This window comes from Kogia breviceps, chromosome 3 (assembly GCF_026419965.1).
Source record: "Kogia breviceps isolate mKogBre1 chromosome 3, mKogBre1 haplotype 1, whole genome shotgun sequence".
Lineage (NCBI taxonomy): Eukaryota > Metazoa > Chordata > Mammalia > Artiodactyla > Physeteridae > Kogia > Kogia breviceps.
In genome coordinates this window covers 3,394,882-3,408,720 of record NC_081312.1, presented here as the reverse complement: position 1 = coordinate 3,408,720, position 13,839 = coordinate 3,394,882, and the positions used below count along the sequence as shown (strand labels likewise).

At 47.0% G+C, this 13,839-nt stretch overlaps 1 protein-coding gene across 14 annotated transcripts in view; it reads left to right on the top strand.

Annotated features, from left to right (window-relative positions):
* The window catches only part of PPP2R5C (protein phosphatase 2 regulatory subunit B'gamma), a 140,730-nt gene that overhangs the window by 110,933 nt on the left and 15,958 nt on the right, over nucleotides 1-13,839 (top strand). For 12 of the 14 annotated variants that reach the window (XM_059058241.2, XM_067027731.1, XM_067027734.1 and 9 more), the window contains 4 exons: nucleotides 6,031-6,201; nucleotides 7,601-7,728; nucleotides 8,465-8,566; nucleotides 10,698-10,770. In XM_059058241.2, coding sequence (XP_058914224.1) covers nucleotides 6,031-6,201; nucleotides 7,601-7,728; nucleotides 8,465-8,566; nucleotides 10,698-10,770 — 474 coding nt within the window. Of the gene's footprint in view, nucleotides 1-6,030; nucleotides 6,202-7,600; nucleotides 7,729-8,464; nucleotides 8,567-10,697; nucleotides 10,771-11,299; nucleotides 11,707-13,839 lie in introns of those variants that run through there. The other 2 variants (XM_067027733.1, XM_059058246.2) reach the window with 2 other exon arrangements.

The following is a 13,839-nucleotide window of genomic DNA, read 5'->3' as shown; positions in this document are numbered from 1 at the left end:
TGTGTCTTAAGTGTCAGTATCGCAGTCTGGCTGCTTCACCAAGACAGCTTCTTCATCTTAAGTTATAACACTAGTAAACACAAACTGATTTCATTCCTGTGTTACAAGTTTTCAAACTGTAGTGATTTTAATTACAAGTTCCCTTGTCGAAGTGATTGTTCATGTAAGAAGATGGCCGTCTTCTCCCTCATTGCATTTTACTCTGAACAGCATCCTGCTAAATCATGTGCAGTTTAATACTTCCACGTCGCTTGGTTTAACAGCATAGGTCACTGACTTCAGTCAGAGGAATTGTAGCAAGGATTCAACATGCTTGTACAAAAGAGATTTTACTGTCTTGAAAATTCTTTCCAAGCTATAGTGTCTCTATTTTATGATCATTGGATCATAAATGAATGTTAGATTGCTACTGGTCAGTGTTTAGATTTCTAAGTTTCTTGGCATTTTATCTTTATTAAAAATAAAAAGGCTGCTGTAGCCAAGATTCACAAAGTCGGGCGTGTCAGGTGCCAGTTGAAGCGTCTGAATAAATACACTTTTTTATCAGCTTTATTGAGACGTAATTCACATGCCATACAGCTCACCCACTTAAAATGTATGATTCATATGGTAGACCTAGGTTTTATATTTCTTGTGAACCCAATCAGGAACTAGAATATAGCCTAGAATCTAGTCCTATACACATAATATATCCTTAGAAAACACTTGGTAGTAATTTGATAATTATTAGCATCATGATTTAAATTAGTAGATGTAGTACAGGAACAAATTTTGTTCTGTACGTGACCTGCTTTGCATGTGATGGTATGCAATGACTTTTGTTGACTTCTCACCAACCGTCTTGCACCTGCAATTGGGAGTTTTAGCCCTCAGCATTAAAATGTTTTTGGTGTTTCTACCTGTTCCAGGACAAAAATCAGAAAAATCAAAGGTATTTGTTTAATAAATTGCTGTACTTTAAAAAAAAAAAAGTATGATTCAATGGTTTTTGATATATTCGATTATTAATTTTTTCAATTGTGGTAAAATATACTATATAACAAAATTTGCTGTTGTAAGTGTACAGTTCAGTGGCATTAATTACGTTCACGCTGTTGTGCACCTGTCACCACTGTTTCTAAAACTTTATCGTTGCCCCAAACAGAAACTCTGTCTTCCTTAAATAGTAACTCCCCACTTACCCTCCCCCCTCCCCCTGATGACCTCGAGTCTACTTTCTGTCTGTGAATTTGACTGCTCTAGATACCTTGGGTAAGTGGAATCACACAGGATCTGTCCTTCTGTGACTGGCTTATTTCACTCAGCGTAATTTGCTCAAGGTTCACCTATATTGTTGCATGTGTCAGAAATTCTTTCCTTGTTGTGGCTGAATAGTATTCCATTGTATGGCTAGACCACATTTTGCTTATTCATTCATCTGTCAATGGAAATTTGAGTTGTTTCCACATTTTGGCTGTTGTGAATAATAACACTGCTGTGAACATGTGTGTGCAGTTCCTGCTTTCAGTCCCTTTGGGTATATATATACCCAGTAGTGGGATTGCTGAATCATACGGCACTTCTGCGGTTAGCTTTTTGAGGAAATGCCATACCATTTTCCACCGCAGCTGCACCATTTTGCATCCCCACCAGCGGTGCACTAGGGCTCCGGTTAATCCACATCCTCGCCAACACTTGCTGTTTCCCATTCTTTTTTAAAATAACCATCCTAGTGAGTGTCTTTTGATTTGCATTTGCCCAATGACTAGTGACCTTGGGCATCTTTACACATGTGTGTTGGCCATTTGTGTTTCTTCTTTGGAGAAATATCTTTAAATTCATTGCCCATTTTTTAATTGGGTTGTTTTTACTCTTGAGTAACAAAGCAAGAAGTATTAGATGCCAGTTTAAACATTTGAACACTCTTTTTAAAGTCCCTATTGGACCAGAAAAGGTAAATATTGCAATTCCGGAGTCTTTCCTGTCCCTTTAGTGGTCTTTCACAGGCTTCTTGTGAAATTGTAATTTTTATAGTTAAAAAAATAGAAATTCTTAATACTGTATTCTTGAATTAAACTGCTTCTGATGTCTCCTTTCTTTTTAAGCTTTTAAATTCTATGTGTAGCCTCCCCCACCACACCCCAAAATTCTGGAAAAGCCCCTGGTCACAGCCCTCAGCGTCTGCCTGCTCTGCAGCCCCTTTCAGAGGGACCCATCCCTGCACCCCCTCCCTGGGGTCTCCTCGCGCCTCTGCCTCAGCTCTGTCCAACATTCTGGAAGCCCCCAAGAACATGTACCAAATCTTATCAGACTTCAGTGTCACGCAAAGTATTGACTCCAGTTTAGGGTGAGGATGTGTTATTTTATCCTCCTACTAAACTGAAGACATGTTCAGATAAGGAAAGAAAAATGAGAAGGCACTGATCATTTAAAAAGCCCTCTTTAATATTTTTCTTCAGTGGTGACACATCCTTATTCCTATCTGTATTCGATGGTCTTCTCCAAACTAAAGTACCATGTGAAGAAATCCTAACACATACCCTGCCCTTTTCCTACTTCAAAAATAAGGAGAGAAAGAGTATGCCGTTTTCTGCTATGAGTTTTCTTTGTGCATATTTCTCATACTCTCTAGTGGCTAAAGGATTCACCGCATGTTACCCCACATTTCTCACGGACTCAGGCTCTCCCCCCAAGCCCACTCCCTGCAGGTCCCGGTGCCCCGCCCCCGTCTGTCAGAACCTGTTCCTAATCCTGCTCCCGCAGGACTCAGCGAGCGCATCCGCCCTCTTCTGTCTTCCACCTGAAAGTGACATGAAAGCTGATAGAGTTTATAAATTCCCACTAATAAAGCTAATATAGCTTTGCAGGAGTGAGGGCCTTTTTTTTTTTTTTTTTTTTTTTTTTTTTTGCGGAACGCGGGCTTCTCACCGTTGCGGCCTCTCCCGTTGCAGAGCACAGGCTCCGGACGCGCAGGCGCAGCGGCCACGGCTCACGGGCCCAGCTGCTCCGCGGCACGTGGGATCCTCGCGGACCGGGGTGTGAACCCGCGTCCCCTGCATCGGCAGGCGGCCTGTGAACCACTGTGCCACCAGGGAAGCCCAGGAGTGAGGGTTTTTAACTGCGGTTGTCTGCAAGAAGGCAGGAGACGATGTGCTGGCTTTGGTGGGGTCCCTCCATCTTAAATGGTAGATAGAAAACTCTGACTTGGCACGAGCACAAAGCTACCTCAAGCCCCCACACCCGGTCCCCAATATTTCCACCCAGAACCACTTCATGGCTTCATCTCCTGCAGCAGAGATAACATAGTTGCACTCTGGATTGCAGAAAGCAGATGAATTTCCTGCACATTAAAAATGTTCAGACCCTCGCCTCAGTAAATTCCTTCCTTTGAAATTTCATGCATTATGACAATACAAAGCCCATTTTGTCTTACTTCAGCATCGACAGCATGTAGGTAATTAGATGAAGGTGTAAACTCTTGTGAAGGTGCTGGGAAGGGCAGTCGGCATACGTGTGTGTCTCGTGGTCCTGCACTTGTGGCACCCCGAAGTCTGTGTGTGTCCAGGCTCGGGAATTTTTAAAGTCTGATCCGTTTAAAAGACGTTTGTTGCTCCTGTCTGTAATCTGTAACTAATATTTGTATTTGTAAACTTTGTACAGTGCCCAAAAGCTTTCTGGGCACATCAAACACTTTCCCACCCACCTGTCTCTTGAGGCTGATTGAGTTTTACTCTGTGGCCTTTTCCCCTGGTGTTCCAGGACAGGAGAGGGGCTCCCTGGGCCGCCAGGCTCGCCTGCCTTCCCTAGCCACCCCCTCCCCCTGCCCCGGGAGCAGGCCGCCCATTGGGTTTCCCCAGGAAAGCTTAATCCTGAAGTGCGCCCAGCAGCAAGCAGCCATTGTAGGCTCAGATTAGCATTCCCCAAGCAGACTCCCGCTCTGCAAAACGCCGGCACCCTCGGAAGCAGCTGAAACGTTGGGTATTGGTCATAGGTCATTCCAAATAGCGTGAAAAGTAAGCCCAGCGTATACCTCTGATTCCAGAAATAATACCTTTTCCAGAGACACTGAACAGCTAAATCAATTGTGTCCTATAGTTCACAGCTTAATGTATTTCTCCTAATAAAATTCCATTTGCCAAATGACAAGGAATGGTGGATTTGTGAAGTGATCTGCATCTGCTGTGTTCTTAAAAGTGATGCCAATACACAGAGTATAGTAGGTACCCAAACATCTGTTAAATGGTTTTGAGCAAAAAGTAGGATAATCATTAAATGATGCATTTTAAAAAGTAATCTCTTTATTTTTAATTAATTATGTATTTTCTGGCTGCGTTGGGTCTTCGTTGCTGCTCGTGGGCTTTCTGTAGTCGTGCTGAGCGTGGGCTACTCTTCGTTGCGGTGCGCAGGCTTCTCGTGGCGGTAGCTTCTCTTGCTGCAGAGCACAGGCTCTAGGCGCGCAGACTTCAGTAGTTGCAGCACGCAGCCTCAGTGGTTGTGGCTCACGAGCTCTAGAGCACAGGCTCAGTAGCTGTGGCACATGGGCTCAGTTGCTGCGCGGCACGTGGGATCCTCCCAGACCGGGGCTCGAACCCGTGTCCCCTGCGTTGGCAGGCGGATTCTTAACCACTGCGCCACCAGGGAAGTCCAATAATCTCTCTTTAAAGACAGTTGTGTCATAAATTTTTACGTCAGACTTCAACACTAGGAGCACTTTTAAAGTAAATTTTGGAGTTTTATAAAGTGTAAAAATATAAAAGATTATCCAGGAGCCTGAAGGTCACAAGCATTAAAACAGAATTGTCCTAAATGAATGTTGCTGAAAAGCCCCTTGTTTTTAACTGCGGGGAGAGGACTCGCAGGCTGGCCTGTGGGCACAGTTGGCGTGATCTGCGGAGCCAGAAATGACAAGCGAGTGGAAATCGCCAGCCAGTCTGAAAGCGTGAGCACTTGCAGTGATTCTCACAGCAGTCCTGTGGCCGGGGGCCGGGATGACGGGTCCAGAAATCGCTGTGATGAGGCTCTCGGCTGCTTTAAGGAACAGGTTGCAGTTGTACAGTTAGGTGTGCAGGTATGTATATGTGCTTTACATATACGTACATAAATGTTTTGGGTCACTGTACTATTTTAGGTAGCTGAACTCTCAGGGGTATTGTTAATCTGCATTCCAAATCTGATATTTTGGGTGAAGAACCTTTACTGGTAGGAAATTTGGGAACTGCAGGAACACGATAACAGAAAGGTTGCCCGGCAGAAACTGCCTATCTGATGGGCAGGAAACACGATGCCCGACGCTCACCAACCGGGAGGCTGCTGCTGCCCGACTGGACGTGCCTCGCAGGGAGCTGCTCCACAGGCCTGCTCTGGGTGGGGCCCCAGCCAAGGCCAGGCTGCCACCCGCTCGCCGCAGCCAGCAACTCCTCAGGCACTTGCGTGGGTCTAGTAATAAAGTCTTCTCGGCAACCCCAGGGCGAGGCTCCTCGTGCCCCCAGTCTTTGATGAGGGCTCTGGGGCTGCGAGGGGTGGGCACCCGCCCGTGGCCACACACAGAGGCCTTGCTAACATCAGTGCTTGACATCTCCCTTTCCGATGTGTTTTAGCGTGACTGAAAACACGGTGTACACACACTGTATCTGTATGTTTGTGTACAAATATATATGAGGTCAGTTAATTTGAGAGAGAAACTGACTGTGCCTCTGTGTACATGTCCCCACACTAAGATATATATATGAATTCACACGCTCTGTGTTTCTCCACTGGTCTCGTTCTCTCTGAACTCTCCTACCTGCCTCTTTTTTTTTTTTTTTTTAAGGATCTGACTCTTACCGAGATGGTAGTTAATCAGCGTGGATCACATAAATTAAAACTGTGATTCTGAAGTATATAAAATTAGACCTACCTCTCTAATTATTAAAAAAAAAAACCACATTCTGATTTACTGAATCACTGTTCCTTCTACAAGGAAAAAAGCACCACCTCATCTTGTGGCTTTGCAGAGGGGACCCCTTACTGAAGAAACAGAGGGTGTCACACTGTGTGTCGTCTCTTCTGTAGGTGGTGATGGCACTTCTCAAGTACTGGCCAAAGACTCACAGCCCAAAGGAAGTCATGTTCCTAAATGAACTAGAAGAGATTCTAGACGTCATTGAACCATCAGAGTTTGTGAAGATCATGGAGCCTCTCTTCCGGCAGTTAGCGAAGTGTGTCTCCAGTCCCCACTTCCAGGTATGCGGCCCTGAGACGGTGGGCTCGTGTCCCTTCCCTTTGGAGCTGGTAGGTCGCAGTGTGTAGCTGGTCGTGTTTTGCTTCTCGGGTAATTTGAAGATAATAGTCAAGCTTTTGCTTCAGCGTATTTCAGGGTAAGATCCTGAGACTTCAGCTCTACAAAATACACTCTAGCACCTCATCCCCCCTTGTCACCGAAAACATGTTTCTCAATAAGAGTAATTAAAGACATCTTCTCTGTAGACGACCTCTGGCTCTGTGTTCACTGGGTTCCCAAACGCACACAACCTTATTCTCCACAACTTGAATGATCGATGCTTACGGAGAATATAGAACTGTTTAGCTTTGTGTTCCCTCCCTCCATAAGCTCTTCATTTCTGACATACATGAGTTTGTGTCCCGTTACCCTTTCAAAAACAGTAATGGCTCTGCTCTCTGTACCTTCCACATCCCGGGGTGAGTTCTCGGTCACGCCACTTCCCGCTTTTCCTGACTTCGTCCTCACGCCTTCCGAGCCCCTTTCCAAGGTAATCATCCCCAGTGGCTCTTCCAGCCTGTCTGCCTCCTTTTAACATATTGGGGACCCCATCTTTTTGTATCGTTGAGACAGTATTTGTTGTGAACTCATCATGAACAAGGTCGAAATCTAGGCACACAAGGAGCAAAACCTCACAGTCGCCAGGGAGTCGGCAGCCCAGCGGGAGAGGGGAGGTGTGTCAGCACAGCCCCAGGTGGCATCCACGCCTGCGTTGCCGACGGTTTCAGGACTGGCCGCCTCGGTGGCCTCCGCCCTCCCGTGTTACCTTGCTGCCCTCCCTGCTGTCATCTCACATCCCCTCCCTCGAGTGCCTCTGCAGGGACAGGCTCCGCCACCACCCACTTTAAGCGGAAGCCACGTGTCCGCACACACGCCAGCGCTCCCTGCCCTCCCCCGCTGCTGTTTGCCACACAACTTGACGCTTCTGACAAGTCAGACAATTGGCCCGTCGTCTGTTTACCCCCACAGAACGTAAGCTCCGCGAAAGCCAGGACTTCTGCCTCACCTGCTTCACTGCAGAATCCTCAGTGCCAGATGGCACTGCCCGTGGTGTAGACGCGTAATAGGTGGGTGGTGGATGGCTGACGGATAGGAGTAACGAACTCGTCTGACTTGTCTCCTCGGCATCTAGCCCGTGTCTAGCAGAAATGTTCGTTGAACTCCTGAAAAAATGAGTGACAGTGATCTTGACAGACAGGAAATCCTCTGCCTCTCCGTTGAAGGCTCTTCAGGGTTACAGTCCAGAGTATTTTAATTTGTAGAAATAATAATTTTCCAATCCAACGTAATGCATTGTCCTCTTCGCACGTGTAATGGAACGCGTTAATTACCACCACCAGCAGTCATGCCTTCCCTGTCCAGGTGGCGGAGCGAGCGCTGTATTACTGGAATAACGAGTACATCATGAGTCTCATCAGTGACAACGCGGCGAGGATTCTGCCCATCATGTTCCCATCCTTGTACCGCAACTCGAAGACCCACTGGAACAAGTAAGAGGGAGCTGGCTGCCGTCAGGTCTGGCCGTTGTTAAATTTCGCATATTCTGCTGATACTTCCGTTACGACTGAATCCAGGTCTGACTGTCAGTTTAAAAACAAGATGCTGAATTCTTTGTGGGCTGTAATCAAGCAGAGGTGTGGGCTGTATCTTGGCCTTCCGTTCACATCCTCATCCCCGTGTCGAGCCCACGTAGGGTGTATTGCCTCACTCCCCACCGCCCGTCTCATCCCCGGCGGGGTCGGGAGCAGCATGTCCCGGGCCACCTCTTAAGTTCCCTCCGGAACAGTTAAAGATTGTCACAACCTCAGGGCTCAGTCCCTGCAGGGGCACAGTGGCCACCCCACACGCGGGGGCCCCAGAGCCCTGCCGACACTCACCCTGGTGAGCCCCTCCGTGCTCGGCACCTGGGGAGCCCGAGAGAAGAGCAGGTAACCTAAACACCACGAGGGATCTTGACATCTGCCCCTGCTTCTCTCCTTTGTTCTCTCACCTGCTGAGGATGAACAGACCGATTCACTCAGTGGTCATCTCCCGAGACCTTAGCAGTCAGTATGGGTGCCATGTCACCCGTGTCATCGTCTCTGCTGAACTGGTACTTGTGAAATATGGGCCATTGAAATGGACTGATAAGTTGGGAGAGGAAACAGTCTGCGGTGGAGGAGGGGAGGGAAACGGGTCAAAAAAGATGCAGCAATTCTGGGTTCCAACCCGGAGCTTTCGTTACAGGACGATACATGGCTTGATATACAATGCGCTGAAACTCTTCATGGAGATGAACCAAAAACTATTTGATGACTGCACCCAGCAGTTTAAAGCAGAGAAACTGAAGTAAGTGGCTCCTTTCAAAAGTTATTCTTTTAAGGATTTTTTTTTTCCTTAATCCTGAACAAACCTCTCCCATTAGTTTGTCCTAAAAAGTTATTCTTCACTTTAAAGCAAAATCAGCCCTTTTGTACTTGGGAAGCAAATTAAAACTTTGTTATGATAACTTATTTTCAAAGAACACATGTTTAAAGTTAGCTATTCTCTGGGAATTCCGTGGCGGTCCAGTGGTTAGGACTCAGCGCTTTCACTGCGGTAGCCCCAGGTTCAATCCCTGGTCGCGGAACTAAGACCCTGCAAGCCCCACAACGCAGCCAGGAAAAAAAAAAAAAAAAAAAAAAGTTAGCTGTTCTCTCCGTTACGCTACTAGTTTAATCATTGCAAAAAGTGCATGTATAGTCACTAATTTAACTTTCAGGGTCTTTGCTTTTCTCAGGGGACACTTAAAGGCAATAATGTGTAGTAATTTTTCATGTTTATCAGGCAGGAATTTGAACTGTATCCTGTAAGGTTTATATGAAAGAGCAGGAATCTTCATCCAGCGTAGCTTTATTCTCTAATTTGTTGATCTCCATAAATTCGGGCATTCTCTGGAATCTAGTGCCAGAGTCCCTCACAAAATCAGGACCCTGATCTCATGATGTGAGGACTTCAGAACCCACATCTGTCTGGGGACAGACTAGATCAGGAGTCCCCAACCCCGGTTAGGAACCAGGCCGCACAGCAGGAGGTAAGCGGCGGGCGAGAGGAGCTTCCTCTGCTGCTCTCCACCGCTCCCCGCCGCTCCCCGCCGCTCCCCGTCTCTCCCCGTCGCTCCCCGCCGCTCCCCGTCTCTCCCCGTTGCTCCCCGTCGCTCCCCGTCACTCCCCGTCGCTCCCCGTCGCTCCCCGTCTCTCCCCGCCGCTCCCCGTCTCTCCCCGCCGCTCCCCGTCACTCCCCGTCGCTCCCCGTCGCTCCCCGTCACTCCCCACCGCTCGCATTCCCAGCTGAACCATCCCCTCCCCAACCCCTGAGTCCATGGGAAAATTGTCTTCCACGAATCCGGTCCCTGGTGCCAAAAAGGTTGGGGACAGCTGGGCTAGATGGCTCTGTCCCTAGGCTGTGCTAGTAACAGTGTGATTCGTTAGTTATCAAAATCACATCTTCAGAGGCAGGTGTGGACTGTGGGCAGATCTGATTCTTTGTCACTTGAAGCCGAGGCCGAGGCAGATAAACCTTGAATGAATGTAATTCAAGTTACAGCACATATATAACGAAGTGCCGTGTTCATTCCTCAGACAGTATGTGTTTACCTGTGTGCAAGGCCCTGTCACAGGTTCTGGCAACACAGCAGTGAACAAAACAAACAAAAACCCTTGCCCTTATGGAGTTTACATTGTGGGTGGTGTGGAAAGAGAAAGACAGCAGAATACAAGTGAGTAAGGCATAGTGTGTGAAGGACAATGACAAACGAAGCAGGAAGGGGCACGGGGAGCCGGCCGTGGGCTCTTTAAACCTGCAGGCTGCCCGGCCCGTTCCTGCCTCAACGGAACGCGGTGTTCGGGTGTGAAATATGTGAACATCGGGGCTTTTCTAACGACACATCCTCTTTCGTGGAACATCCCATTTCTGAAAGGGACCTTACAGGTCGTGTAGCACATCTACTGGCTTAAAAAAAAAAGAGTTGGTCCCGTGATAAGTAACGTCCTGAAGGCCATGTGCCTTGTTGGTGTGGATCTACAGGCTGTGCCTCTGTGAGGACGTCTTCACCTGGTTCCTTCACACTGAGGTGTGGTCTCACTTTTCATGGGTATGTAAGCTTCTCACCAAAATCATACGTGTCCTGTGACGAAGGAACAAAACCAGGGGAAGGAAGGAGACGTAGATGTGCTTGTGCAAGTGTTTCTAAGAGCTTAAATTCTTAGACGTGTTAAAATTTTGCTGTATTTATATTTTTAACTCTTTTCCTCTAAGCCCAGTTTCTTTTTTTTTTTCCCGTTATGTACCTTATGGTCACCACTGTGACGTACGTGGAATAAGACCAGACAGTGACCAGGGGGAAATAGGTGTTGTGTTGCTGGCCATGTTCCCCCTTAACGTTTTCTCTCTTGAATTTGATTCGTTTCTCTAACACCAGTGACGTTTTACTGTTTTTCAGAGAGAAGCTAAAAATGAAAGAACGAGAAGAAGCGTGGGTCAAAATAGAAAACCTGGCCAAAGCAAACCCCCAGGTACTAACAAAGAGAGTAACATGAAAACGTCTAACGTGTAACTTGAATGTTTTTATGAGATAGGAGTGTGGATTCATCGTGAGAGGGGAGGGAAATCAATTTCACTAAACACTGTATATGAAAATATCTGCAATAAAAATACTTTTCAACTTTTGTACAAGCACTTATTTTGCCCCACAAAGGTTTTTACCACAGAATTGACTTTTTTTTTATTATTATTATGCTTTTTAAATAAGATATGAACCTTATGTATATACTGTGGTAAAAAGCAAGTCAGGCTACAAGCTCTGTTTGGGGCCAGGACTGTAATTTGCTTTCTCAAATGTCATAGATGCTGTAGTTCAAACAATATTTTCCTTTCTTTTTAATATCAAATTAATTCTAAAGGAAAAGAAATTAGACTTGAAATAGATTCAGTATGAAGTCAATGTCCTCTCTCCTAAAGCGAGGTTTCTGCAGGCTGAGCCTTGCTCGTTGAAAGTTGACCGACTTCTGTCATCTTAGCCGCTAATCCTCTCTCCCATCCCAGCACGCCCTGGCAGGTGGGCGCCAATGACATGTCTCCTGGAATTGCCAGCACTGAAGCAGTGTCCCCCGATGCATTACCTCGGGCTGACCCCCGGGGGCTGGGGGCTGGCGCCGTGTCCCGACAGATGTTCTTTCTGATGCTGTGTGCCTGTCCGATTATCACTGAAAATCATTTGTCACGCTAAGAATTCTCAGGCTGTCCTCAGCTCCCCAGAAAAGATTTTACTTTCTGAGGAAAACTGCTCGGCTACCCCTAAAATCCTGAAAGGTTCAATACGGTGAACCAGATTACAAGCTATCTATTTATTTTATTTGGTGAGAGGTATGCATAAATCATTATTATCTCAGTTGCTATGTGGGTTTTCAGTCTCTCTGATGTTTAATAAAAAGTGATACATGAATACAGAGTTAAAAGTATGTACTTTACCTATTTAACAACATCCTGACTTGCATTCCCTCTGATAAAACTATAATCAAGACACAAACCATAGGAAAATTGAATGACATCCTTAAGTGTTTGTCCTTGATGCCACCTGAAGCAAGTAACTGGCGTTTTTCTAACCATTTTTACTCCATGCTCTTACACAGAAATGCTATTTTATGTGAAAATAGCATGTGAAACTGTGTAGTAGCTAATTTAGGTAGATAGCTATGGGTATGTACTTATAAGAATAGAATTTATGTTGAACGTGAGGTTAAAATACTGACTGACGTTGGTTGTAAGACACAGTAAAAGCATACGTCTGGGGCAGTGTGGGTGGATGGACCCTGCCCGACGGGGCCCAGGCCGTCTTGCTCTGTCCAGACGGCCCCGTGCCAAGGGCAGACGGGTCCCAATCAGGGTCGTCAAGGACCCCGTCACACGCACCCTTGAGATCAACACCCTTGAAAAACATGTAAACTGTATACAGATCAGAGGGTCTGATTTTATTTATTTTACCTGGAAAATAGGAATAATCTCATAGAAAATCGCATAAAGCCTTACATTACAAACGAAGAGCTGGCTGTGATTGTGTTAGCAAAGGTGGCCTGGTTTCACTGCTGTGCTGTAACGGATGTTCCTTCTAAAATATACATTGTTCTCATTTCTCTTTTTCTGAACTTTTCCTAAATGTTCTTACATCACATTTTTATTCCTTTGGCTGCTGTGTTTTAAAATGTCTCGGGCAACAGCCTGAGTGCGGTGGGCTTTGCCTGCGCTCACCCCTGCGTTGTGCTGTGGCGCTCTGACCTGAGCGCCGTCCTGCCCGCGTCTGAGTGTGAAAACCGTCTGTGACCACACCCCCCAGCAGGTCCTGTCCGCGTGCTCCAGTCCACCAAGCGGTGTCTGAAATGGAAAGTACTTCGTGGGCTAATATCTCAAAGCTGGAAATGAGGGCCTTGGTACCCGCTCTTTTCTTTCTCTCTCTCTCTCTCTCTCTCTCTCCCTCCCTCCCTCCCTCCCTCCCTCCCTCCCTCTCTCTCTCTCTCTCTCTCTCTCTCTCTCTCTCTCTCTCTCTCTCTCTCTCTCTCTCTCTCTCTCTCTCGTCCTTTCTAAATTCTAATACAGCTTGCGTGCCACTTCCGTAACGAAAACATGTAGGTGGGTTTTTGAAGCCCGATTATCCATCTCAAATCTGCCGTTTTGAGAAATGATTTAATAGCTTCCTTATTTTAGGTGGGTTCCCAATCCCTCACTCTGTTCACTGGTGTGTACCTAGAAGTCTTCCTGATGCTGACCCTTGTGTTTTCACAGGCTAAGTCTTTCATCTGCTTGGAGGTGTGAAAGCAGGTCCCCGTTTAGGCCAGTTAGGATTTGGAAAGCTGTGGTCCTTCAGGATTTGGGTTGTGTTTGTTTTAGCAGTTGGGGCGGTTTCAGCTGGGGTTTCTTAATGTCAGATGCGATTTAATTTTTTTTAAGTCATGAAATAGTGAAGATTTCTAACATAAATGTGCTTTTCCGAGTCCACCAAAAGAGGCCATATAACAGTTACTCCTGTCTCCCTTTTGTGGGGATCATGTGAAATGAAGACAAGGCACTTCTGTGAATTTTAAGTGTGGCTCTGGCTCAGTGTTTCTGCCCCTTTGCAATGACAAGATGATGCCATAGGAGGCCCAGGGCTCAGAGTCTGGTTTCCTGCCTTTCCTCTGGGAGATGAGCCTCTCTGGGGAAATGTGCCTTCCTTATTTCACCTGCTGAGAACTTCAGCCTCGGGAAGGTTTTTATTCCTAGTGAGAATCCTCTGCCCCCGAGCCTGCTAGTGACATCGGTTTCCTATAGGCGTTTTGTAGCATCCTTGTGCATACTTTCCTTGCCCTGAGCCCCAGCAGGGCCTCGGAGCCCGCACTGCTCTAGGCACGGCCGCTGTCAGGGTCCGTGTAGAGCGCTGGTGTCCTCTTGGCGTGGCCAAAGCTGAAAACCCCCACACCACTGCCCGAGCACTTGCAGTGTCTCTGCTCTGTCTGCCCTGCCCAGCTGAGCCCCGGGGGGCAAGGCGCCGTGCAGACCCCAGCTCCCTGCGCCCAGCAGGTCACCGCCTCTCTGGGCAGATGGGCGCCAGC